We start from the raw sequence: 26,367 nt of genomic DNA, 5'->3' as shown, positions 1-26,367 counted from the left end.
AATGTCCAATAGACCACAATCGTTCTTATTTTTAGCCCAAATAGGGTGATTAGCAATCATGGGATCCATCACCTGAGATGTAAAAACAGAGAGTTTAGGTTTAGCTGCTTCAAAATCCAATTGCATGTGTAAACGTGAGATAACATCAATGCCCAAAATAGGGCAAGTATTAATTCCTGCTACCATTAGAGAGACATCTAGTGACCTAGGGCCAAAACATAAGCAAACAGGCTCTGTTATGTAAGTATGACAGCTTTCCCCAGTTACACCAGCAATGATAGTGTTTGATTTGGTTAAATGAAGACCCAGCTTCTTAGCCATCTCTAATGGAATTATAGAAACTTGTGCACCTGTGTCAATTAAAAAGCTACATTCCACACCATTAACAGTGATCACAACATACAGTCTGTTATCTCGCTCATAGGTAACTGGCTGCAAATAGGCTCTCACAGCTTTCATATCTAAAAAGACTGAGGCGGAGAGGGAGGAGGCAAACCAAGTGACATTGCCTGGGAAGCACGTTGCAAGATCTGAATGATCTGCCCTGCCACGTCAGGCGAAAGAGCTCCGCCCCTCAAGTCAGGCTGAGAACCTCCAGAGTTAAAAGCACATTTCTGCTTTTTCATGTCTGCCTTTCGCTTCCGGCAAGCCTTGTACCAATGTCCGGGCTTATGACAATAGCGGCAACCATCACGTGGAACAGATTGAGCAGTGTCCACATCAACAGCAGCTTGCATCAACGCAGACACATGTGTTTTCACATTGGAATCTCTTTCATATGCTAAAAGACTGTCAGAAAGATCAATAAGTGTGGATTTCCGCCACTCAGGTTTCAGAAGCGGCAACACCTTGCGCAACTCAGCACGTAAGCCATCAGCCCACTGCGCAACGGGAATTCGGCTGGCCATCACCTCGTCTGTAGAGCTCAAGCCATTCCCACCATACAACATAAACACCTGGGCATAGCGCTGAGTGTATTCAAGGACAGACTCATTTTTTGCCTGCTGACAATCCACAACTTTACGCCAGCATTCATTACAGTCCACAAAATCACGAATAATCATCAGAAGGTCATCAGAACACTTTTGCACAGCTTTTGCTGAAGTAAGCTTCTGCTTGTCCTCACAAGCCTAATAATAAGCTCTCAACTTATCTACTTCGGAGGGCAGAAAAATCTGGGAACTTATGGCAATCACATCCAGAGGGTGGAAATTATACAACTGAATTTTACGCTGCATCTGCGTTAAGAAAGGGCCCATGACCATCTCTCTCGGATGTTTAAAGTCTTTTGCCATACGATCGGCTTCCCTGCTTGTTTTTCCAAAACCTCGAGTTTGGTTTGGAGAGAGTTAATTAAACACTGAGACTGCTCACATGTTTTTCGAGCAGATTTAGCGGCACTCTTATGTTTAGCGCATTCCTGCGCAAGTTTACTGATCTTTTCGTCACTCTTACGCTTCTCACAATCCTGCTCTGCAGCGTGTGATTGTATTAGAAGAGCATGCCACTGCCTAAATACTTGAACTGCAGCTTCAAGGTCTTTACGCTGCACACACCTTTCCAAAGCAGAAAAACATTGCTCTCTAGTCCATTTATCCTCATCTTTAACACCAAGAAATTTGCATAACTTCACCTTTTTCTTTCTACACAATTTATCTAACATCTGCCCCAATTCCTTCTCAAAATAGGAATCATCAGCATAGGGCAGGGATTCACAAACTAGCGAGGACCGCCGTCCGTCACACTTAGGATCCTGAAAACACGTCGCCATATTGTCAAACAATATTAAAGCTAACTCATTCAGTACTGAGAAAACTACACGTTAAACTTTTACTGATTCCTCCACAATCATCTAGCAACAAGGATTTTTTTTACAGGATGGAACTCACCCGTGCTGTCATGCACAGGACCTCCAGGGACTAGAGTCAGAACTCGGGCAGATGATATTGCTGTCGCCTGGATCAGTCGTCACGTCGCAGACGTCAGACGGAGACCATCGCTGCCCCACGTTGGGCGCCAGGATTGTTGTAAATAAAAATAAAATCTTCTGGATCTGACCAGAGCATTAGATGATCAAGGAATCAGGAGACTCAGAGCCAGGGTTCAGCTGGAAAAGATAGTTTTAATTTGCATGCATGCGTCAATCAGTCAGCCTGGGCAATGAAATCCGAACATAAATGGCAAAACATCCATTTTATACTACGATGTAAACATCGACCCAAGGCCAAGAAAGGAAAAACAAAGGAAGAAAAATACAATCAAGGTTAAAAACATCATGTGAGAACTAAGTAAACAAGGACACTTATTAAGTAAACAAGGACATGTATTAAGTAAACAAGGAACTTATAAAGATCACGCTGACATAAGTCCATTATTAATGATTAGTGCCATATTCATACAAAATATTAAGGAAAATTAGAAATAAATCCTTCAATGCTCAGCGGAGAATGGTCGCCTCGTGTCCTCCTAAAGTCAACAACCATCTCCTTTGTCTTGTCAACATTTAGAGACAGGTTGTTGTCTTTACACCAGTCCGTTAGCCTCTGCACTTCTTCTCTGCTGACTCGTCGTTCTTGCTAATTAGACCTACCACGGTCGTGTCATCAGTGAACTTAATGATGTGGTTCGAACTGTGTGTTGCTACACAGTCGTGAGTCAGCAGTGTGAACAGAAGGGGACTGAGCACACAGCCTTGTGGGGCCCCAGTGCTCAGTGTGGTGGTGCTGGAGGTGCAGTTCCTGATCCGTACTGACTGAGGCCTACCGGTCAGAAAGTCCAGGATCCAAGTTGCAAAGGGAGGTGTTCAGGCCCAACAGGTTCAGCTTCCCAATCAGTTGTTGGGGGATGATAGTGTTGAATGCTGAGCTGAAATCTATGTACAACATTCGAACATATGCGTCCTTCTTGTCCAAGTGTGTGAGGGCAAGATGTAGTGTAGTAGAGATGGCGTCGTCCGTTAAGCGGTTAGGATGGTACGCAAATTGCAGTGGGTCTAGTGAGGAGGGCAGCAGGGTCTTAATGTGTCTTATAACGAGCCACTCAAAGCACTTCATGATGGTGAGTGTGAGTGCAATGGGACGGTAGTCATTGAGACAGGACACAGTAGACTTCTTGGGCACGGGGACGATGGTGGTGGCCTTGAAGCACGTGGGAACGACGGCACTGCTCAGAGAGATGTTGAAGATGTCTGTGAGAACATCTGCCAGCTGTTCAGCACATTCTCTAAGCACTCTGCCTGGGATGTTGTCTGGTCCAGCAGCTTTACGTGGGTTGACTCTGCGTAGAGTTTTTCTCACCTCAGCTGTGGTGAGACACAGCACCTGGTCGTTCGGAGAAGGGGTGGTCTTCCTAGCTGCCACGTCGTTCTGCCTGTCGAACCGAGCGTAGAAGTTGTTCAGCGCATCTGGGAGGGAGCCATCACTGTCACAGGCAGGTGAAGTCATCCTGTAGTTTGTGATGGCTTGTAAGCCCTTCCACATGCGCCATACACAACAACGTACACAAAAAGAAACACGAGAATACTGGGCTCTGAAGGCACGCAATAATCTAGAAAGGAGACTGCGCTCAGCGCTTCCTTAAATGCCGGGAGAAATTAGTTGTGAATGAAATGCCGGTGTGTAAAATGGGTGGGGCGTGGGAAAGAGCATGACAGACAGAAGGAAAACATGAGCATGTGAGGAGCAAACATGACAGCATGGGAAAAAGGGAAAAATGACAGCGGTTAGTGATGGAAAAGTGACAGTACCCCTCATGTTACAAACGCCTCTCAGCGCTTGATTTGGTAGACGTGGAAGGTGGGGTTTATTCTGTGCATAGTGGAAGGCAGGCTTAACCTGACAAAGCAAGGGTTAATAACCTTAGTGACGATAAATGGGCCAATGAACCTAGGGGATAGTTTACATAAGATGGTTTTAAGGGGAATGTCCCGTGTGACAAGCGTTACTTTATCTTGTATCTTGGGGCTGTTGAGCGCCATCGATCGGCTTGTAGTTTGAAGGCTTGTACTGACTTTGAGAGTTGGGTCCGAGCTCTCTGCCAAGTCCTCTTGCAGCGTTGCACGAAACTTTGTACCGAAGGGACTGCTACCTCTTCCTCCTGAGAAGCAAACAGAGGTGGTTGATAGCCCAAACAGCACTAAAAGGGAGACATTCCAGTAGATGAAGTGGGAAGAGAGTTGTGGGCATATTCTACCCATGGAAGCATCCTGCTCCATGAAGAGGGGTTCTGTGACATCATGCATCTCAAAGAGGTCTCCAGCTTTTGGTTTGTACTCTCCATCTGTCTACTGGATTGTGGGTGGTAACCAGAAGACAGGCTAGGTGTGGCGCAGAAAAGTCTACAGAAGGCCTTCCAGAAGTGTGCAGAGAACTGAGGTCCCCTGTCAAAGACAACGTCAACAGAAAGTCCATGGAGCCAACTTCAGAGAGGAGGATGAGCAGTTCGGCAGTCTTAAAATCGCACATTACGATTGAAACAGTTACTCGGTACTTAAGTAGTCTTTTCAGCAAATACTTTTTTACCTTTACTTAAGTAATATTTTGGATGACTACTTTTTACTTCTACTTGAGTAATATTATTTTGAAATACAGCTACTTTTACTTGTACATTTTCTGACTACTTCACCCACCTCTGCTAGGATTGTAAGCCAAGGTGAGCAGGGGGTTCTCAATATGTTGTAACGTTCGGCTATGTTTTTAAAGCTAGTTACACTGGGTCTGGGTCATGAATCTAAATACGAGTTTATAAATATCACTTCCATTGTTGCGGAAGCATAGCAGAACCAGAAATGACGCGACACAATAACAATTACAAAAACCAAACCAAAGTGTATTAAGTGAAACAAACCAACAAACAAAAAAACAAGGTGCACCAAAAACCAATATATACAAATATAAACAATATGTAAAGAGTGTGTGTGTGTGTGTGTGTGTGTGTGTGTGTGAATGTCCAGAGTCCGTGTTATTGTTTTGTGTGTAATATGAGAAACAGAACAAGAGTTGAATTGTAGGTGTCCAGTAAAGATTAATCCGGCAAGGGAAAAGTAAACCTTCGGATTCAACAAACAATCTCTCTCTCTTAAACAAACAACAGCGCTGCATATCATCATCTCTCCACCTCGACATGTTTGCCGGTTCCGCTTTTAAAATGGATCACATCACCCGACTCAGCATTGGGGTTCCCCCGCGCAGCGATTGCGCATGCTCGCGAAAGCTTAACCCTGTGAACTCCCACTGCCTATTAGGACAACTAAAATCATATCGGGTTATTTCCCTATGCAGGTGAGCATTATCATTATTATTATTAGCATTATACTCCTTAATTATTAGCCTGCTATTTAAAATGACCCTTTATGTGGCCGCACTACAATGTTCACTGGGATCTTATTCAAGCGGATAAACTCGTCTGTACCACTGCCCTCAGAGAAAACTCCATTTTAAAGTTGTGTTAAAACACCCATACCCAAAGCCAAACAAAGCACTGACTAAGAGAGCACTAAGCTGCAGCAACTGTCTGCGCTGCCATCTTGCGCACAAAGTTCTGATAGAAAGGTATAACTTAAGTACCCATCATTGAGAGGGCAAAAGACTTTGCAGAAATAGTTAAAGATTGAAATAAAAATAATCTGATTACCTTTAATGTCATTAATTATATCATTTTTTTAATTAATTAATTACTTATTAAGGTTGATACCTTACCCCTTATTTACCCAAAGTTGTACTCCCTTGAACCAAATACAATCCCCCTACACTGTTTTGTAATTGGAGAGTGAATCTTTCCAGTCCCAGTCCTAACTGGGAAATTTCAAATAACCCATGAGCAGAACACTAAAGCGTCTAAAAATCATTTATTTTTTTTTTGGTATGCTTTTTGTATGTCCTTTGCAGTTGTTATAACTTGTAAATAACTTTTTAATTATCAACACATTTTATATAAATTATATTATGCCATGAATTTGTCTCGAACCACGTGTGCAACCCTGTTACTAAAACCATTTAGCCTGGCAGAGTAAGAAACATGAGAAGTAAAATCTTCAAGCAGCTTGCTAACACCATGTTATTATAAGAATGTTCAGGTTGCAAGAATAACCTGGATGGGTAGTAAATTTAAAATTAACTCAGATAATTAATTAATCTGTAATTAATACAGATAATTTTAAATAAAAGACTTTTGTTATATAAATATTAATATCTATTGGTGCAGGTGTTTGTTTACATTGAGCAAGTATCTTATTATTAGCTTAATTTAAAGTAGATTATTAAATCCAGCACATAACTGTTCATAACATCGCTTTTAATCTAGTGATGGGTCATTTTTTTAGGTTTCGTTCATTTTGAATGAAGGTTTTCCTAGGTCATTTGTTCATGTGACAGTCCCATAAGCTTAAGCAATGTATCCTGTGTTGTGGGTTCATCTTTAGAGTATTCGGGTTTCCTCAGTCATTTGTTGTTCACATAAGAGCTCCACACTTTACCAATGCAATCTGAGCCAGAAAGAGAATTAATTAGTTCACCTTTTGAGTCTTCGGTTTTCATCACATGACAGCCCCATAATCTTAATCTGTGATAAACGAGCTACTCAAACCCAGGAAAAGGTGAGTTGTGCTAATCATAGACTAAAGAACCAGGTAAATAATTAATTAATCTTTTCTTTTTCTTATAATATTACTGTATATTTTTGTCTTATCTTTGAGTGATCAACATTTTCTTAAGTAGTAAAGAAAATGCTATATGAGATCTCATGTTAATCGCTTCTTTTTTCCTCCTCGAAATTATTTTTTCAGACACTGTTTTTAATCGTAAAAAAACATGAGGACTCTAATGTGGTTCATTATTTTTTGTTTCCCCAATGCAGTGTTTGCCACACATATAGTATACTTGTAAATTGTGCATTTGGGTTTTCTGATATGTTGTGTAGAATTAATGATCATTAATAAAAAAAAAAAAAACAAGAACTGCCCAGTCTCAGGTGGTGCTAGTCTCAGGTGGTGCTAGTCTCAGGTGGTGCTAGTTATTATCACAGTATGCTGTTAATTGAGGTTCCCTTTCAAAGGCTACACTTGATGCTGCGTGAAAACGCTATGGGAAACATCTTGTCATGTTGCTGTTTGTGAAGCATGTGTGTACCAAACACGCCAAATTTTTGGCTTTTATAACCTCAGTGGGTGACGTCATCTGATAAGACGCACCTGCAGGTTATAAATAGAGGTAAACCGGAAACATTCCATAGATTCTTGTCTTCACCTAGTTGTGAGCGTGTTGTGTCTAACTAGCAAAATAAGTGTTTAACTCACCGATAATGGCAGAGTTTTAAACGAGATGTCCCTCTGTGTGTATAATCCATATCGGAGGGCGATCTCTACACTTTACTGCTTTGATTAAGTGCTACATGCACGCTTCCTTAAGAAGCTTCGAGTCGCCGCGCATTCCTGGGGCTTAAACTCGTGCATCCGGCAGAGCAGTGAGAGACGGATTTAAAAACTCCTTTCTTTCGCGTTCTCATCGGATCAGGAAGTTCCTCTGTCCGCTCTCAAGCGCGCCCTGGCGCTTCTTGTGAATGGACAAGAATAAACATCCTCTCTTGCTTCCGCGGAGATGGTAATAGCCTCTAAGCGCTTAAAAAATAAATTAATTAAATAGACGGCAGGTTCTGTCGGGTGGCCGGGGGGCAGAGCCTCAACGACGCTCTCTCCCCTTTTCTTAGCAATCTCCATATGAGTTAACCCTTTCATGGGGTAAGCTGTATTTATCCCGTGTTTTCCTGCCATTACCTTATTTATTTATTTAAATATAGTTGAGGTAGAAGCGTGGGTCTATATGATGACACCAAGATAGAAGAGACGCTTCCAGGCTATCTCTCTTCTGGGACATCATCCTTCCTGAAAAGCTATTACTTCCTTTCAAGCGGTGTAAACTTTTTATATTTCCTGGACTTAAGAGCTTTTCAGGCAGCAGGTCAGGTTGGTGCTCCATTGCACACCATGGCGGTTTTGCACGCCTACCAGGCTGACCTGCTGAGAGACTTGATTACTGGCGGGGCTCTTCAAGGTAGGGCGTATAGGACTTACGCCAGGCCACAGACTTGTTTCTTCGTGCAACAAAGCAGACAGCTCGTGCTATCGGCCATTTTATGGCTGCGATGGTTTCCTTGGAGAGGCACTTGTAATTGAATCTCAGGGGCATCAAGGAGAAGCATCGTGTATTCCTACTCGATGCTACATCTCGCCTCCAGGCCTACTTGGCGATGTCGTTAACTCGGTCGCCACTAGGTTCACAAGGCGAAGTTATATAAGAAGCCTTCGGAAAGTTCCTTCCCCGCCGTGTTTAAGAGTCGGGACTGTCGGCCACCCAGTCTCGACCGGGTCTGACTGTTGCGAGGCGTGAAACACACAAGGAGAGTGTTTTTGAGCTGGGCACCCCCTTGAAAGATTAGGTTGCGTCACACAATCCGCCTCAAAAAAGGTCAGACTGGCATATTGTCTTAACAAAGAAGCCCTGAGGTTCATGTGCCCAGGACCGTGGGGGGTGCCCCCCCCAATGGGGAGAGGCACACTTCATTCCTTTCAAAGAATGAAGTGTTCTCCCTGGCACCCCCAGGAGGTTGGTGTTCTTGCTCCGCCACCACTGGTATTTCGGGCAACTCCAGTCTCCAATAAAATGTTAGTTCTTCATTTTTTTCCTGCCATGTTTAAGGATGCCAAACATCTAACATCCTCCCCGTTTAACCAAGACTTTTCCCCTTTCTGAGAAACTGGCAGCGTGGAAGCTACTGCCAAGTATATCTCCTTGGGTACTAAGCACTGTACAGAGAAACTACAGGATTCAGTTTTCACATCACCCTCCGCGTTTCAATGGCGTGGTCTCAACTTCCATGAAACCGGAAAGTGCGCAAGAGGAACGGGGGGCTGCATCCAAATTTTTTTGATTTTGCGGGCTTTACCGCTATCTAAAAATAAATCAATAGAAATATTGCCACAACACAGGAGGTTCCTGAAGTTCGCTTTCGTGCGCGAAGCTTACCAGTATCGGGTCCTTCCATTTGGTCTAGCTCTCTCACCCGCACATACACAAAATACATGGATGTAGTTCTGGCTCTTACGACTCCAGAGCATCCGTATTCGAATTACATGACTGGCTGACCCAGTCTCAGTAGCTAGCGCTTCGACATCAGCATGTCGTCCTAGCTACTATTTGTTTCTTAGGATTGAGATCCAATGCCATGAAAGCATGCTCTTTCCTGTTTAGAGGGCAACATTTTTGGGTGTCACATGGAATTTGAGCGTAAACAGGCACAGTTGTCTCCCGCTCGTGTCGAATCCATTCTCAACACCGTCAAGGAAATCAAGCTAGACCAGAAAGTGACCATCACTTTCAGAGATCCTAGCTCTCATGGCAGCTGTATCCACAGTGACACCTTTGGGCCTTCTGCACATGAGAGCATTTCAGTTGTGGCTAAGAACCAGGGGATTTTACTCTAGGGCCAATCCCCAATAAGGGCTACGCGCCAGGTGCTTCGTACCCTTCCTATGTGGTTCAGACCCCGGTTTCTAACTCTGGGTCCCACTCTAAGTTTGTCCTGTTGTCGCAGATGCTAACGACAGACGCTTCCCTCATGGGCTGGGGTGCGGTCTTAGATGACCGTCCAGCCCAAGGGAGCTGAAGAGGCCATCTTTTTGCGTGGCACATCAATTGCCTCAAAATGATGGCTCTATTTCGGGCCCTAAAGCACTTTCTCCAGCAGCTGAGACTACCATGTCCTAGTGCGGGTGGACAACACCATGGCAGTCTCATATATTAATTGCCAGGGCGGACTGTGCTCACGCCGCTAAATAGCTAGCGCACCAGGTTCCTATCCCTCAGGGCGATTTACATTCTGGGAAAATTTCATGTAGCGGAGGTGGACCTCTTTGCCTCGCAAGATCAGCAAAAGTCCCCTTTACTACTCTCTGACTTCCAGCCCCTGCGTCTGGACGCCTTGGCGGTCCCTGAACAGGACCAACTAAGTCAAGCGGGTCTTCCAGCCAGCGTAATTAATCAGCCAGTGGCGTAAGTCAGAGCAGCTTTTACATGTTTTGGGGCCACAAGCTGCGTGAGAGATGCTATTGCCCTCTCCTATGAGGCACGTGGGCTCACTTCGCCTCTAGAAATCAGGGCTCATTCAACCAGGGGAATCGCCTCATCTATTGCACTAGCAAGAGGTATTCCCTTGCAGCAAGTGTGTGACGCGGAGGGTTGGTCCTCTCCGCACACATTTGCCAATATGCATCATATTGTTTTGAAGCCTTCTGTCCTCCGCCTTTACAGCTTTGGGGCAGGAGAGACTTCACTTACTGTGTCCAGTACGTGCTCTTCAGATTTACGTCCACCGCATTAGCCAGTGGCGTAAGTCAGAGCAGCTTTTACATGTTTTGGGGCCACAAGCTGCGTGAGAGATGCTATTGCCCTCTCCTATGAGGCACGTGGGCTCACTTCGCCTCTAGAAATCAGGGCTCATTCAACCAGGGGAATCGCCTCATCTATTGCACTAGCAAGAGGTATTCCCTTGCAGCAAGTGTGTGACGCGGAGGGTTGGTCCTCTCCGCACACATTTGCCAATATGCATCATATTGTTTTGAAGCCTTCTGTCCTCCGCCTTTACAGCTTTGGGGCAGGAGAGACTTCACTTACTGTGTCCAGTACGTGCTCTTCAGATTTACGTCCACCGCATTAGCCAGTGGCGTAAGTCAGAGCAGCTTTTACATGTTTTGAAGCCGCAAGCTGCATGAGAGATGCTATTGCCCTCTCCTATGAGGCGCGTGGGCTCACTTCACCTTTAGGAATCAGGGCTCATTCAACCAGGGGGATCGCCTCATCTATTGCACTAGCAAGAGGTATTCCCCTGCAGCAAGTGTGTGACGCGGAGGGTTGGTCCTCTCTGCACACATTTGCCAACATGCACCCTATTGTTTTTAAAGCATTCTGCCATCCGCCTTTACAGTTTCGGAGCAGGAAAGACTTCACTTACTGTGTCCAGTACGTGCTCTTTAGATTTACGTCCACTGCATCAGCTAGTGGCGTAAGTCAGAGCAGTTTTTACATGGTCTGGGGCCGCAACGGGGGGTGGCCCCCACTACACTGGGCTATTGCCCCCTCCTATGAGGCGCATGGGCTCACTTCGCCTCTAGAAATCAGGGCTCATTCAACCTGGGGGATCGTCTCATCTATTGCACTAGCAAGAGGTATTCCCCTTCAGCAAGTGTGTGACACGGAGGGTTGTCCTCTCTGCACACATTTATTACATTTAGAGTCTGTATGTTCATTGCTACTCCGGGCTCCCCAGCTACCCAGACATAGTTCTGAGACCTTCTTTGCCTTGTGCGCATACGCTACACAACCTTGGAGTCCAGACACTTGCAGTGCGGCGGCGTTGGCACTCTCGTTCCCATAGCGTTTTCACGCAGCATCAAGTGTAGCCTTTGAAAGGGAACGTCTCAGGTTACTTTGCTGTAACCCTGTTCCCTCAAAAAGGCGGGAACAAGATGCTGCGTCCCAATGCCGCACTGCCTACGTGACCGGACGTCTGTTCAGACAAATCAATCTGAGGAATGTTTCCGGTTCACTCCTATTTATAACCTGCAGGTGTGTCTTATCAGATGACGTCACCCACCGAGGTTATAAAAGCCTAAAATTTGGCGTGTTTGGTACACACATGCCTCACAACCGGCAACATGACAAGATGTTTCCCATAGTGTTTTCACACAGCATCTCGTTCCCGCCTTTTCAGGGACCAGGGTTACAGCAAGTAACCCGAGACGATTTTTGATATGTTCAATAATGTCAGATCAGCATCTTGATGTGGCAGCACCTTATCTCAGCAAAGCAGAAGTGCTCACTATCACACATTTAGACTGATTTGAAAAAAAAAAAAAAAAAAAAAACTCTTCCCAGTTGTTTTGGACTAATGGCACTTAGTTATTAACCTAGTTAGCCCAGTGTAAGTATGTATCCAATGATGTAAACTTTAAAGCACTTTTTGTAAGTCGCTCTGGATAAGAGCGTCTGCCAAATGCCTAAATGTAAATGTAAATTTGTGAACAATGTTTGAGAGAAATGGTAATATTGTGTATCTGGAATGAATTTTAGATCTTTAAGTCCATCTCATGAAAAATTGGAGCAGAAACAAAGGTGTTGTGTTTATATTTTTGTTGAGTGTAGTAGTTTCTGTGTCTTCCGCATACTTTATCTATGCACAGTAAACTATTGTGTTGATTGGTTCTGTTTAGTAATGTGTACACGGCCACCTGGAGAAAAAACGCACCAAATTCGTGAAAAAAAAGCTAGATGCTGTGACATAACTGATCACATGAACTACCCTTCTGCTAATATTTCTTTTATGCCTTTTTTATACTTGTTTTTCGTGCCATCGCTTCTTTTAAAAACATTCTCTTTTCTTAATAGGCTGTTTGCGTTTTGCAAGATGATGGCTACTGTTACATTGAATGATTGCAAACAGAAAGATCTCAAGTGATCTTACTGAAGACCACGGCCTGAATTTATATCCACAAAAATAAATGATCAAAGACGCCAAATTGCTCAAAAATCACTAAACCATCCTCACCGCCCCAAACATAATTGTTTCAGACACAACTACCTGGAAGGAGAAGTTTAAGTAAAATTTTGTGCAGCATATTTAAGGAACAATAAACATGCTTTAAAACATTCTCAAATTTATATGCTATTGACAATAAGTGTCTATATATATATATATATATATATATATATATATATATATATATATACATATTTGCAGTAGAACCTTGAATTATGAGCATAATTCATTCCAAAACATGCTTACCAAATCGAATTTTCCCATGAAAAATAATGGAAACTTAAATTATTTGTTCCACAGCTCAAAAAATATATATATACATAAAGATAATTAAAACAAAATATTAAGTAAAGTTAAAACAAATTAACCTGCACTTTACCTTTTTAAAATAAGGCGCTGTTTGTTTGTGTTTGTGTGTGTGTGTGAATCTAAAGTTAGCTCCCCTCTTCCCCTTCTCATCTTACACAATTACCCTTCCTCCACTCTTTTCACATGCATGCTGTAAACACACTCATACAAACATAAAATAAAATATCTTTACATGCATACACGGTCACAGTGTTATAGTAGGCAGTACACGCGTGCACCGATGTTAATTATACCAGTAAGAGATGCACACTAAGACCGAGCAGGGGAGGCAATTACCCACAAGTCTGCAGCGCAAGAGAGAACAAATTAGCTCAGTTGTGTCATGTGACGGTCTGGATCAAAACAAGAAGCGCATGTCTCCAGAAATTAAGATTATTGCCCCCATGTGGAGTTAATGGCTTTCTCCTCTCAGCATACTCTTTTAACTCATGATGGTACATGGGAATGTACAACAATCATACATCTCTTAAAGGATACAGATTCTGAGTCCCAGGGAGGAAAGGCTTTTGGTGCGAATTGTGCGATTTAACCCCAGGACAACAGCAAAAGACCTTGTAAAGATCCTGGCTGAAACTAGTAGGACAGTGTCATTATCCAAGTTCTGTACCATCATGAGTTGAAATAAGCCAGCAATAACCGTGAGCTTAGAGCTAAGGGAGGGGCAGTGTCATGGTGTGCGCCTAAATCTTATATCGCTCCTCATTCACTCTGAAGCTTACTAGGTAGGCAACCCCCACTTTTGCCGGTGTGTTAAGGGGTGTGGCCATGGGAATAGGCACTGCTGGTGAGCTGTCTACATTAATGAATGCCTGTTGAGCTGGTGTTGTAAATCCGAGGATCTATTGAACAGAGTTGTTCTACAGATACAGAAGAGAGGCATTTGAGCGAGGCAATGTAATCTGCCCCAGAGACTTCAAAGAGGCAGATGGAATTCCATAAGAGGAGAGCCATCACAAGTAAACCACACTACCACTGCTCACCAGCCTGTGCCCGCATGCCAGCGGAGCACTGCCCACAAACCAGCATATGCACGTGTCATTCCTCCTTTTTTCCCCTACTTCCCTCCTTTAAACCTTATCCTTTTCCCTTTTTTGTAAGACCTCACCATTTGCCCATGTTTGTGGTTGCCCCCGTTTTCCAAACCTATTACAGTAACATACATATATTACCATTAAAGCCCGAACACCCAATTCTACCCCTTACCCCTACACTTAGCCCTACCCCTCCGTTTGGCGCGTTCACGTGAAGGAGTAGGGGTGTCTCATTTCTCTTTTGGTTGCAGGGGTAGGGGTAAGGGGAAGGGCCAGATAGCCCTCCAAACAAAGATTTTTCAGGACCTCACTTCAAACGAAGGGCTAAGCAAAATTTTCAACATGGCTGCTCACTCGAGCAAGCAGACCCATAAATGTAACTAATTTTTGCCATTAATAAGGATTTTTATGACAAGTTTTCATTATATGTATATTACCTTTAGTTTTGTGTTTGTGTTTATGGTGATGTTCTGTAAAGAAACGTTTGCAAAAAAAAAAAAGCTAAAGTTTGCAAGCGGATAGCACAGATTGCAAGATATTACAAAAAAATATTTTTATGTCATATACACTTTACTGCATGCTACAAACAAATATGAAAGTTCAGTAGCACAGCAGTTTGCCAAGCATTTGATACTGCATTGTTTGTTTTGCTTACGGCCATATGTGTACATGTAAATTAACAGATACGTATGATGACGTATAACAGTGTTGTAGTGGTGTCCCATTTCTTATTCACAACTGAAATATTTTAACCCTTCCCCTTTCCACTTTGTTTCAAGGGACAAGGGGAAGGGGCGAGGGGTAGGGGAAGGGGTAGAAAATAGAATTGGGATTGGGCTTAAGTCTGGCTGGAAAAGTATGGTGGTGGGATTGGGTGAACACACAGTGCATCCGGAAAGTCAGACCTATATGGTAGAGTGGTCAGACGGAAGCCATTCCTTAGTTAAAGGCACATGGTAGCCCATCTGGAGTTTGCCAAAAGGCACCTAAAAGACTCTCAGACCATGAGAAACAAAATTCTCAGGTCTGATGAGACTCTTTGGCCACTCTACCATATAGGCCTAATTGGTGAATTGCTGCAGAGATGGTTGTCCTTCTGGAAGGTTCTCCTCTCTTTACAGAGGACCTCTGGAGCTCTGACAGAGTGACCCTTGGGTTCTTGGTCACCTCCCTGACTAAGGCCCTTCTCCCCCAATTGCTCAGTTTAGATGGCCGGTCAGCTCTGAGTAGAGTCCTGGTGGCTTTAAACTTCTTCTACTTAGGGATTATATCGGGCACTGTGCTCATTGGGACCTTCAAAGCAGCAGAAATATTTCTGTAACCATTCCCAGATTTGTGCCTTGAGACAATCCTACAGTATCTCGGAAGTCTACAGACAATTCCTTTGATTTCATGCTTGGTTTGTGCTCTGACATGAACTGTCAACTCCCTTTTATACCTTATATAGACAGATGTGTGCCTTTCTAAATCATGTCAAATCAAATGAATTTATGACAGGTGGACTTCAATTAAGCATACTTCAATTAAACATCTCAAGGATGATCAGGGGAACTAGGATGCGCCTAAGCTTAATTTTGCAAAGGCTGTGAATACTTATGTACATGTGCTATATAAATTGTTTTTATTTTTAATACATTTGCAAAAATCTTAAGTAACCTTTTTCATGTTGTTATTATGGGGTGTTGTGTGTAGAATTCTGAAGAAAAAAAATATTTAATCCATTTTACAATAAGGCTGTGACATAAAATGTGAAAGAAGTGATATGCTGTGAATACTTTCCTGATGCACTGTATGCTTTTTTGCATGTCATTTGTTCTTTTGTCCTTCTGCTTAGCTCTTTGCATCCTGCCAGAGAAACAGATCTTTGTTTCTCTTATCTTTGTAACATGTTTTTATGTGTTGATCTTAACCTTAGCCTCAGGAAAGGTAATATAAAATATATATATATATATATATATATATACAATAATATATATATATATATATATATATATATATATATATATATATATATATATATTATATTGTATATATATATATATCTTCTTTATTGTCTTTCGGCTGTTTGTCTAGGGGTTGCCACAGCGAATCATTTGCCTCCATCTAACCCTATCCTTTGCATCCTCTTCTCTCACACCAACTAACTTCATGTTCCTTTCTCACTGCATTCATAAAGACCTTGTGCCTGGCAGTTTAAACCCCAGCATCCTTCTACCAATATATTCACCATCTCTCCTCTGAACATGTCCAAACTACCTTAATCTGGCCTCTCTGACTTTATCTCCAAAACATCGAACATGGGTTGTCCCTCTGATGAACTCATTCTTGAACCTGTCCATCCATGTCACTCGCAAAGAGAACCTCAATGTCTTCAGCTCTGCTACCTCTAGCTCCTGTCTTTTTTTCAGTGCCACTGTCTCTAATCCGTAGAGCATTGCTGGTCTCACTACTGTCCTGTACACCTTTCTATTCATTTTTGCTGATACTCTTTTATCGCACCTGTCAGTTTTCTCAACATGTTCCAACCTGCCTGTACCCGCCTCTTCACCTCCTTTCCACACTCTCCGTTGCTCTCGACCATTGACCTTAAGTACTTAAAGTTCAGCACCTTCTTTACCTCTGCTCCCTGTATCCTCACTGTTCCTCTTGGGTTCCTCTCATTCACACACATGTATTCTGTCTTACTGCGGCTAACCTTCATTCCTCTGGTTTCCAGAGCATACCTCCACCTCTTCAAATTTTCCTTCACCTGTTCCCTGCTCTCGCTACAGAGCGCAATGTCACCTAGCTTCCACTACTCTTTCCCAAAGCTTCATTGTATTGCCACAGCTCTGCAAATCTCCCTTGTCTTTAAAAATTGGCACCAATACACTTCTCCTCCACTTTTCTGAAATCCTCTCACTCTCCAAGATCTTGTTAAATTATAATTCTGTTTAATATATTATTTATATGATTATTAAGTTTAAAGTTAAGTGGTGTTAAGTCTGGTGCACAAATTTTATTTAGTCATGTTTAGCTTTGATTTCAGCAAAATGTGGTGGTCAGTGCATGTGTGGTAACAGATTTTTTCAGAATCCAATCCAATTTGTACAGTGGCCACTATTTATGATGTGTGATCATCTTATGCACTTTCCAGTGCTCTGGAATTCGTCACACGACATGACATTCATTCATTTCTCCAACTTCATGCTCTTTAACTAACTGAAGTCTTTTTTCTGGTGAGACTTGCATATTAGAAGTGGTTTTCTTATTTAATTCAATTAAATTTTATTTGTATAGCACTTTAAATAATTGTCGCAAAGCATCTTTACACAATTAAAAGAAAATTAGGAAATTTATATAAATTGTGAAAAATTTGAATGAATCAAAATTATTACAAGGTGACAATGACTAGGAAAAACTCATTTCTTCTCTAGGAAGAAATGTTGAGAGAAACCATATTGGACAGGTAACCCATCCTCATTTGGGTGATAACATTCATTGAATGTTTAGTTTTTAAATTAAACTCATGGATGGTGTTGTGTCTCGGGGCTCTTGGGATCACTGAAATGAATCTCAGACACGTGTAAAAATTTGTTTGCCAGATAAACCCAATCAAATTTCAAGCAATATGGGAAAGAAAAAGGATCTCTATGCTGCCGAAAACCATCAAATATTGCAATGCCTTGGACAAGGTATGAAAACATTAAATATTTTATGAAAACTTAAGCGTGAATTTCATACTGTGTAGACATTTGTGGCTGATTCAGTGTACAGACAGGTTTGTGCAGATAAAGGCAGAATAAGGAAGGTTTCTGCCAAACAAATTCATCGGATTAAGAGAGTAGCTGCTAAAATGCCATTACAAAGCATCAAACAGGTATTTGAAGCTACTGGTGCCTCTGGAGTCCCACGAAACTCAAGGTGCGGGATTCTTCAGAGGCTTGCAGTTGTGCATAAACCTACTATTCAGCCACTCCTAACCAATGCTCACAAGCAGAAACGGTTGCAGTGGGCCCAGGCATACATGAAGACTAATTTTTTAAACAGTCTTGGTTACTGATGAGTGTCGTGCAGCCCTGGATGGTCCAGATAGATGGAGTAGTGGATGGTTGGTGGCTGGCCACCATGTCCCAACAAGGCTGCGACATCAGCAAGGAGATGCCAGGGTCATGTTTTGGGCCGGAATCATGGGGAGAGAGCTGGAAGACCCCTGTAGGGTCCCTGGAGGTGTGAAAATGACCCCTGCAAAGTATATTGACTGACCACTTTCTTTCATGGTAATAAAAGAAGAACCATGCCTTCCGTAACAAAATTATCTTCATGCACGACAATGCACCATCTAATGCTGCAAAGAATACCTCTGTGTCACTGTGTCATTGGCTGCTATGGGCATAAAAGATCATGGTGTGGCCACAACCTTCCCCTGACCTTAAACCCAAAACCTTTGGAGCATCCTCAAGCAAAAGATCTATGAAGGTGGGAGGCGGTTTGCATCAAAACAGCAGCTCTGGGAGGCTATTCTGACATCCTGCAAAGAAATTCAAGCAGAAACTGTCCAAAAACTCCCAAGTTCAATGGATGCAAGGATTGTGTAGGTAATATTAAAGAAGGGGTTCTATGTCAAGATGCAACATGCCCTGTTAGGATGTTGGATGTTGTAGGATGCAAATTCAACAAAAGCCCATTTTCAGTTCTTTACAACCTATAAAATGTTTTAACTCTGTTGTGCGTAATAATTTGGAACAGTGCATTTTCAGTTTTTTTATTTTTGAAATAAATATTGTTATCAATAGGAGGTTTGTTCAATAAAATTCAAATTATACACTAATGGTTGATAACTAGAAAATTATACTGACTGATTATAAATTATACTGAGTCATTTGCATTGACTAATTATGAAAATCAAAGAAAGATATCATTTGCATAATAATTTGGAACGTAGTGTAAAGAGTTTAAGTGATCACAATTTCTGGCCAGATTTCTTACGGTACATAAAGTCAATAGTCTACGAACATAAGTTGATGGTTTAGTTTACTAGTTCAGGATGATTCAGGACTATCCTCCCTTTTGTTGATAATATGTTGAATGGTTCTTAACCCAGTTCTAGTCATTTCAAATGCCTTTTGTAGTTTTTATGCTTGATGCTAACCAGTAATTTGACCCTTTTGTAATGGCAAATTTTTTGGAACAGTTAGTGTATAATAAAATAAATAAGATTGTAAAGGTGCTGATACAACTTCAACAGTGTATATTTCAAATTGTCTCTATTTATGACAATGTTGTTAAATAAAAAAACTATTAATTTTATTTAAAAATTATATTCAAAAATAAAGAAAAAGAAAACAATAGAAAGAAAGAAAGAAAGGAAGAAAGAAAGGAAGAAAGAAAAGGAAATTCAGCAGCATTATTGACTGGGTGTTGATGATGAGTGAAACTTCTACAGTCCAGATTTTTTTTTTTTTTATAAATTTCTAGTTTTTAAAATGTTTTTATGTTTCACACTCATATTAAAATAGATTCAAATTGTTATTTCATTAAAATTATACCCTCAATAGTTAACTGTTAAAACTTTTGCATCAGCACTGTACAAGTTTAAATAAAGCATGCTAGTAACATCTGTTACCTTTCTGAGCTTTTTAAATTATTGAATAAAAAAAAGTGCAAAACTAAGCTTTAGCACCAAGTTCACACACCACTGTAAATTCAGCTGTTTCTGATTACCTGTCAGTAGTTTATTTAAATTCATGAAAAAACAGCCTATATATAAGCCCCTTTTAACATGGTTACCTTTTAATTCCTGAAAATAATGACTGCGTCGCTGCAACAGCTAAACTCTGATAAACAGCTGATATCGAGATAACATCTGTTTCTAGAGAAATATGCAAAGAGCTGTGAGAGTACACAGAGAGTACCAGAGAAATGTAATAATTAACTGCGATTAATAAAGCACTCTCTGTCTATCCCTTTGTCTATCTGTCTTTTTATCCATCACACAAAGAGACATACACATCACCATCCCATAATTCAGACAGTGTTTGGCATTAGTTTTTACCCCTTTAACTCTAGAAAGCCTCCTTTATGAATGTAGGGTTTGTAAAATAATGTAGGGTTTGTGAAAGGAATCATGTTGTGAAGAAGCTGATCAGCAGCAGGAACAGGGGGTCATCAAGTTTGTTTGAAAATCACCGTTGACCCCCCCCTTGCAAAATAGTTGAAGTTTCCTGTTTACCCACACTGGGAGCGCTGACACTGAAGGCAAAAATATGGGAGGAGTTAAAAGAGGACACATACCTTTTACTCTTTAAAATGATGTTTGTTTTGTTCAGCTACAAAAAGTGATAACTCACAACACAGACCCTGAGTGGAGTACATGACACACATGAGGTATGGACACTTTTCATCTATTTTATATATATATATATATATATATATATATATATATATATATATATATATATGTGTGTGTGTGTATATATATTTATAGCACAGTAAACCTGAATTCTTAAATATGATTGGTCAGAAGGTCTTAATTTTGTATAAAAGTACGGTTCAGACAAAAGCTTTGACTGTAACCTGAATATAAGATTTATATAATGCTATCTTTCTAATGTGTTATTGATTCTTTAGTAACATCTCACTTAGGGACGTGTGTGGAACGTGTGTGTGTTTGTGAGAAAAAAATACCTTGCTTGGTTTTACTGTTAAATTTTTACATATTAAGTGAATATTAGACTTCTGTAATATTACAACTCAATTGTCATTGCTTTGTAAAAGTCATGTTTATGACAGAAACGTCTACTTTTTAATAAAATGACAGATTTTTTTGAACGAGAGCGAGAGCCTGATAAAGTGATTGATTTCCTTCATATAATTATAAATAATAATGTAAATGTTTTCAAGATGTTTTTTCCTGCAGATATGCCTCGTCTCATTTCAGTGATGCTGCTCTTCTCAGGTCAGTGTAAATAAAGAATTGTGTGTGCATGTGTGTGTGTGTGTGTGTGTGTGTGTGTATGAATGTGGTTACTAAAATAGGGAATGTGAATTTGATTAGTGAATTATAGTGCATAGTGAATCTCTGTATGTAATTGTTGTACTCTTCATAAACATGCATGGTGAGATGCAGGGTTAGCGATATAGTATCAGGGCTTTTGGTTTTTCAAAAGCTTCTTATCGCTAAGTAGTCCTTAAGTTGTACCTTAACATTATTCTCTTAACATTATGCCGCATTTCCCAAAACATTCGTACGCTAAGTATCTTTTAGGTAAGTCACATGCTCGTAAGGTTGGTCTGGACCAACCTTAACTCACTCTTAGCGTAGTTTCAGCTCAAGACGCTAGTCGTCGCCACAGAGCAGCAGTCTTTATAAATTAGCGGTGTATGCAAGCACATTATCACACATTATTAAAGTCGTATTAATTATGAAATATGCTGTAGGCCTTTTTAAGAATTTAATTTTATATGATAATAGAAATAATAGAGTGACTTTAAACTAGCCTATTTCATAATGTGACTAATGCATTAAAATTGGCAATCACTTTTAATATTAAACAGGTGGCAAACAATTTGGCTGTGATACAGCGTGTTGTTGTGCTAAACTGAAAACGGAGTTGTGTGGTTTACACTACGTTCCAAATTATTATGCAAATGATATCTTTCTCTGATTTTCATAATTAGTCAATGCAAATGACAGTCAGTGTAATTTTCTAGTTATCAACCATTAGTGTATAATTTGAATTTTATTGAACAAACCTCCTATTGATATTTATTTAAAAAAAAAAATGAAAATGCACTGTTGCAAATTATTATGCATAACAGAGTTAAAACATTTTATAGGCTGTAAAGAACTAAAAATGGGCTTTTGTTGAATTTGCAGCTTTAGGGGGTCATATTTACTGAAATAAAAAGCTATTTTAATCAAAAACATTCTAACAGGACATGTTGCATCTTGACATAGGACCCCTTCTTTAATATCACCTTCACAATCCTTGCATCCATTGAACTTGGGAGTTTTTGGACAGTTTCCGCTTGAATAGGGCTTAAATGGGCGTGTTTTCTGTGAAATTTTGACACGCCTTTCCCGAAGGAAAAGGAGGGGGAATTACAGTGTGCATAGGGCAGCCGTACGCCATTCACACGGTTGCGGCAATTTGGCGTGGCTCTATCTGTACACCTATCTCACCTACGTGGTTTGACTCGCTGTGACATACGGTTTTATAGTCCTTTCTCACCCATGCAGTTTTGCACAGTGGCTGTAAGTAAGGTTCATCATGATTTACCGCAAGTTTTTGCGCTGTGATTATGTTTCTATCTTTCCGCATAAAAAATTTAATGTTTAACTTTTTTTGTCGGTCCTTGCGAAAGCTTGCGGACCATGCAGAACTTAGCGGAACACATAAGTGAGATAGGGGTATTAGGCACCATGAGCCGCCTCAAGTGCCCGCCCGATGTCCAGCGAAGATCTGCAAGGTCCGCGAGCTTACGCATGATGAACATGTTTAATTTTTTTTGCGTGGTAAGATGGAAACGTTATCACGGCACTAAGAGGCAGTGACTTTAGAAGATTTAAGAAGACTCCCAAGGGACAGTTCAGGGAACACACTTAAAGTAATCACTCAATGTAAGATATATCTTAAGAGTTTTCTTAGCACGCTAAGAGTGTGCAATATCATGAAACCGACAAACAATCAAAAGCAAAGTAAAAAGCAAAGAAAAGTGTTTAACTCATCAATATAATGGCGGAGTTTAAAAAGATCCTTCCACTCCGGTGCTTTTCGCGAGTGTGTAGAAGAGACTCGCTCTCTTGCTTCTGTGGAAATGGAAATAGCTACCTCAGAACGCTCCTCTAAGGATGATAGAGAGTATGAGGAGCTGCTTAAAGTTATAACGCGTGTAGTCGAGTGGCTGCACATCGATTGGCCACAGGAGCAAGCCTTCCCCAAACGCTCAAAATTAGATGACAGATTTCTGTCGGGCGGCCAGGAGATGAAGCCACAACGCCGCTCTTTCCCCTTTTTTGATGACCTCCACAACGAATTAACTCGTTCTTGAAGCAAGCCTTATTCATTCCGTATCTTTGTACCATCGACTTCGTTTTATGCGAATACCGTTGATGCAAAAGCATGAGGTTATATGGTGATGCCCCAGATAGAAAAGACGCTCGCAGGCTATCTCTCTTCTTAAGTCGTGTAGAACTACTTCTACCCTGGCAGGAAAGGCTTTCCAAGCAGCAGGTCAGGCCGGCGCTTCTTTGCAGACCATGGCGGTCTTGCAGGCATACCAGGCCGGTCTGCTAAAGGATTTGAGCACAAGCAGCATCGTGAATGAGATAGCATTCACAGAATTATGCCAGGCTAGTGACTTGTCCCTTCGTGCAACCAAGCAGACGGCCTGTGCTATCAGCTGTTCTATGGCTTCCCTGGTGTCCGCAGAGAGGCACCTGTGGGTTAAATTTGACAGGCATCAAGGATAAGGATCGAACATTCCTCCTTGATGCCCCGGTCTCACTCATGCAGGCGAAGTGCTACTTGTGCCCCTTTCGGAGTAACTGGCAGCGTGGAAGCTACTGCCAGGCATATCTCCCTGGGTGTTAAAGACTGTAGAAAAAGGCTACAGGATTAAGTTTGCACATCGCCCTCCTTCAACCCGCCTTCAACGGCATGCCCGCCTTCAACGGCATGGTCTCCACTTCCGTAATACCGCATCTGCTGACTCTCAAACTGCAGGCGTTGCTGGAGAAAGGGGCCATAGAACACGTTTCCCTTCTAGACATAGAGTCAGGCTACTACAGTCGTTATTTCTTGGTCTCCGAGAAAAATGGGGGCTGCGTACAATCCTAGATCTTCGCGAGCTGAACCGCAATCTCAAAAAGTAAAGATTTAAAATGCTGACTGTCAAAATCATTGTCTCACAAATCCAACCAAGGGATTGGTTTGTGACAATAGATCTAAAGGACGCATTTTTTCTCATACAAATTTTGTCACAACACATGAAGTTCCTGAGGTTTACTTTCGGTGGCAAAGCTTATCAGTATCTGGTCCTTCCATTTAGTCCAGCTCTATCACCCCGCACATACACAAAGTGTATGGATGCAGTCCTGGCTCCATTGCGACTCCAGGGCATCCGTATTTTAAATTACATAGACAACTGGCTGATCCTGACCCCGTCTCAGGAGCTAGCACTTTAACATCGGTATGTCGTCCTAGCTCAGCGCCATTTGTTAGGATTGAGACTCAAGTCTACGAAAAGCGTTCTATTTCCGGCTCAGAGGACAACATACTTGGGTGTCACATGGGACTTGATCGTTATGCAGGCACAGCTGTCCCGCGCTCGTATTAAGTCCATTCTCAATGTCCTGAAGGAAATCAGGCTAGACCAGAGAGTGACTGTACATCACTTTCAAAAATGTTTAGGCCTCATGGCAGCTGCATCCACGGTGATACCTTTGGGCCTTCTGCACATATTAGCTTTTCAGTTGTGGCTAAGAGCCAGGGTTTTTTATGCAAGGGCCAATCCCCAAAGGCAAATAAGGGTTACACGCAAAGGACTTCATACCCTTTCTATGTGGTTCAGACCCTGGTTCCTGACTTTGGGTCCCACTCTAGGTCCGTCTTGTCATCAAAATCGCCAAGGCGGACTGCGCTCGTGCTGCTTGAACAAGCTAGCGCACCAGGTTCTGCTTTGGGCACAGGACAAGCTCCTGTCCCTCAGGCGATTAACATTCATGGGCACATGAATGTGGGAGCAGACATGTTGTCCAGACAAGCTGTGACACACGGGGAATGTAGTCTCCATCCCAAAGTAGTCAGTCAGATCTGGGAAAAAATTTTACAGCAGAGGTGGACCTCTTTGCCTCCCAAGAGACAGCACAATGTCCCCTCTATTACTATCTGACTCGTCCAGCTCCCCTGGGTCTGGACGCCATGGCCCATACATGGCCCAAATTATGCCTCTATGCGTTTCCTCCGATAGCTCTGATCCCGGGAGTCCTGGTAGGGGTCCATCAACAGCGTTTGCGCCTCTTATTGATAGTGTCCTGTTGGCCGACCAGAGTGTGGTTCTCGGACCTAATATCTCTTCTCGGGGGCTCACCACGGCTGATTCCAGTGAGGAGAGATCTTCTGTCTCAGGCGCAGGGGACAATATTTCATCCCCGGTCCGAGCTTTGAAACCTTCATGTTTGGCCCCTGAATGGGACCAACTAAGTCAAGTTGGTCTTTCAGCCAGCGTAATTGACACTAGTCTAAATTCCACTGCCGAATTGTTTCAGTGCTGGAGTTTCTGCAGGAAAAGTTGTCCTTGGGCTTGTGCCCTAGTACTCTCAGGACGGACGTAGCCGCTATTTCAGCCTGTCACGTTCTGATTGTTGGAAACGCCCTTTAGTTGCCCGTTTCATTCATGGAGCTAAACGGTTGAGGCCACCCACTAGAGCCACTGTCCCTTCATGGGATCTATCTATCGTGCTCGAAGGTCTAGTCGACACCCCTTTCGAGCCACTAGAGTCAGCGCCTGTCAGGTTTCTGACCCTTAAGATTTTTTTTTTGATGGCCATTACCTCTCTGAAGAGGATTGGAGATCTGCACGCCTTGTCAGTCTCCCCATCCTGCCTGGACTTTGCCCCTGAGCTAGTCCGGGCCATTGTCCTCTGCCTTTTACAGCTCCGGAGCAGGAGAGACTTCACTTACTGTGTGTAGTATGTGCTCTTTAGATTTACGCCCACCTCACCAGCCAGTGGCGTAAGTTACAGAACAGCTCTTTATATGCCATGGGGGCCGCAACTGGGGGGCGGCCACCACTACACAGATCTTGTCACACTGGGTGAGAGATGCTATTGCCCTCTCCTATGAGGCGCTAGGGCTCACTTCGCCTCTAGGAATTAAGGCTCATTCACCCAGGGGGATCGCCTCATTTATTGCACTGGCAAGAGGTATTCCCCTGCAGCAAGTGTGTGATGCAGCAGGTTGGTCCTCTCTGCACACATTTGTTAGATTTTACAGCCTGGATTTTCATGCTATTCCGCGCTCACGAGTCCTCGAGTCAGCCTCCCAGAGATAATTCTGAAACCTCCTCGGCCTTTGTGCGCACACGCTACACAAACTTGCAGTGCGGCGGCGTTGGTACTTTTGTTTCCATAGCGTTTTCACGCAGGATCGAGTGTAGCCTTTAAAAGGGAACGTCTCGTGTTACTTTGCTGTAACCATGTTCCCTGAAAAGGCAGGAACGAGATGCTGCGCTCCAGTCCCGCACTGCCTGCGTGACCGGATGACCCTTTGGGCAAAATCGATCTAAAGAATGTTTCCGGTTTACTCCTATTTATAAATTGTAGGTGCGTCTTATCAGATGACGTCACCTGACCGTGGTTATATAAGCCAAAATTTTGCGTGTTTGATACACACATGCT

At 42.3% G+C, this 26,367-nt stretch overlaps 1 protein-coding gene across 1 annotated transcript in view; it reads left to right on the top strand.

Annotated features, from left to right (window-relative positions):
* The first annotated feature begins 20,871 nt into the window (after positions 1 to 20,871).
* LOC128506258 (macrophage mannose receptor 1-like) overlaps positions 20,872 to 26,367 on the top strand; it is a 35,913-nt gene continuing 30,417 nt past the window's right edge. The window contains exon 1 of the mRNA XM_053476618.1: positions 20,872 to 20,922. Coding sequence (XP_053332593.1) covers positions 20,886 to 20,922 — 37 coding nt within the window. The 5' untranslated portion in view covers positions 20,872 to 20,885. The remainder of the gene's footprint in view (positions 20,923 to 26,367) is intronic.

The sequence above is a fragment of the Clarias gariepinus genome, chromosome 18, assembly GCF_024256425.1.
Source record: "Clarias gariepinus isolate MV-2021 ecotype Netherlands chromosome 18, CGAR_prim_01v2, whole genome shotgun sequence".
In the NCBI taxonomy this organism is placed as follows: Eukaryota; Metazoa; Chordata; class Actinopteri; order Siluriformes; family Clariidae; genus Clarias; species Clarias gariepinus.
Note: the sequence above shows the minus strand (reverse complement) of the source record. Positions and strands in the feature narration are given on the sequence as shown.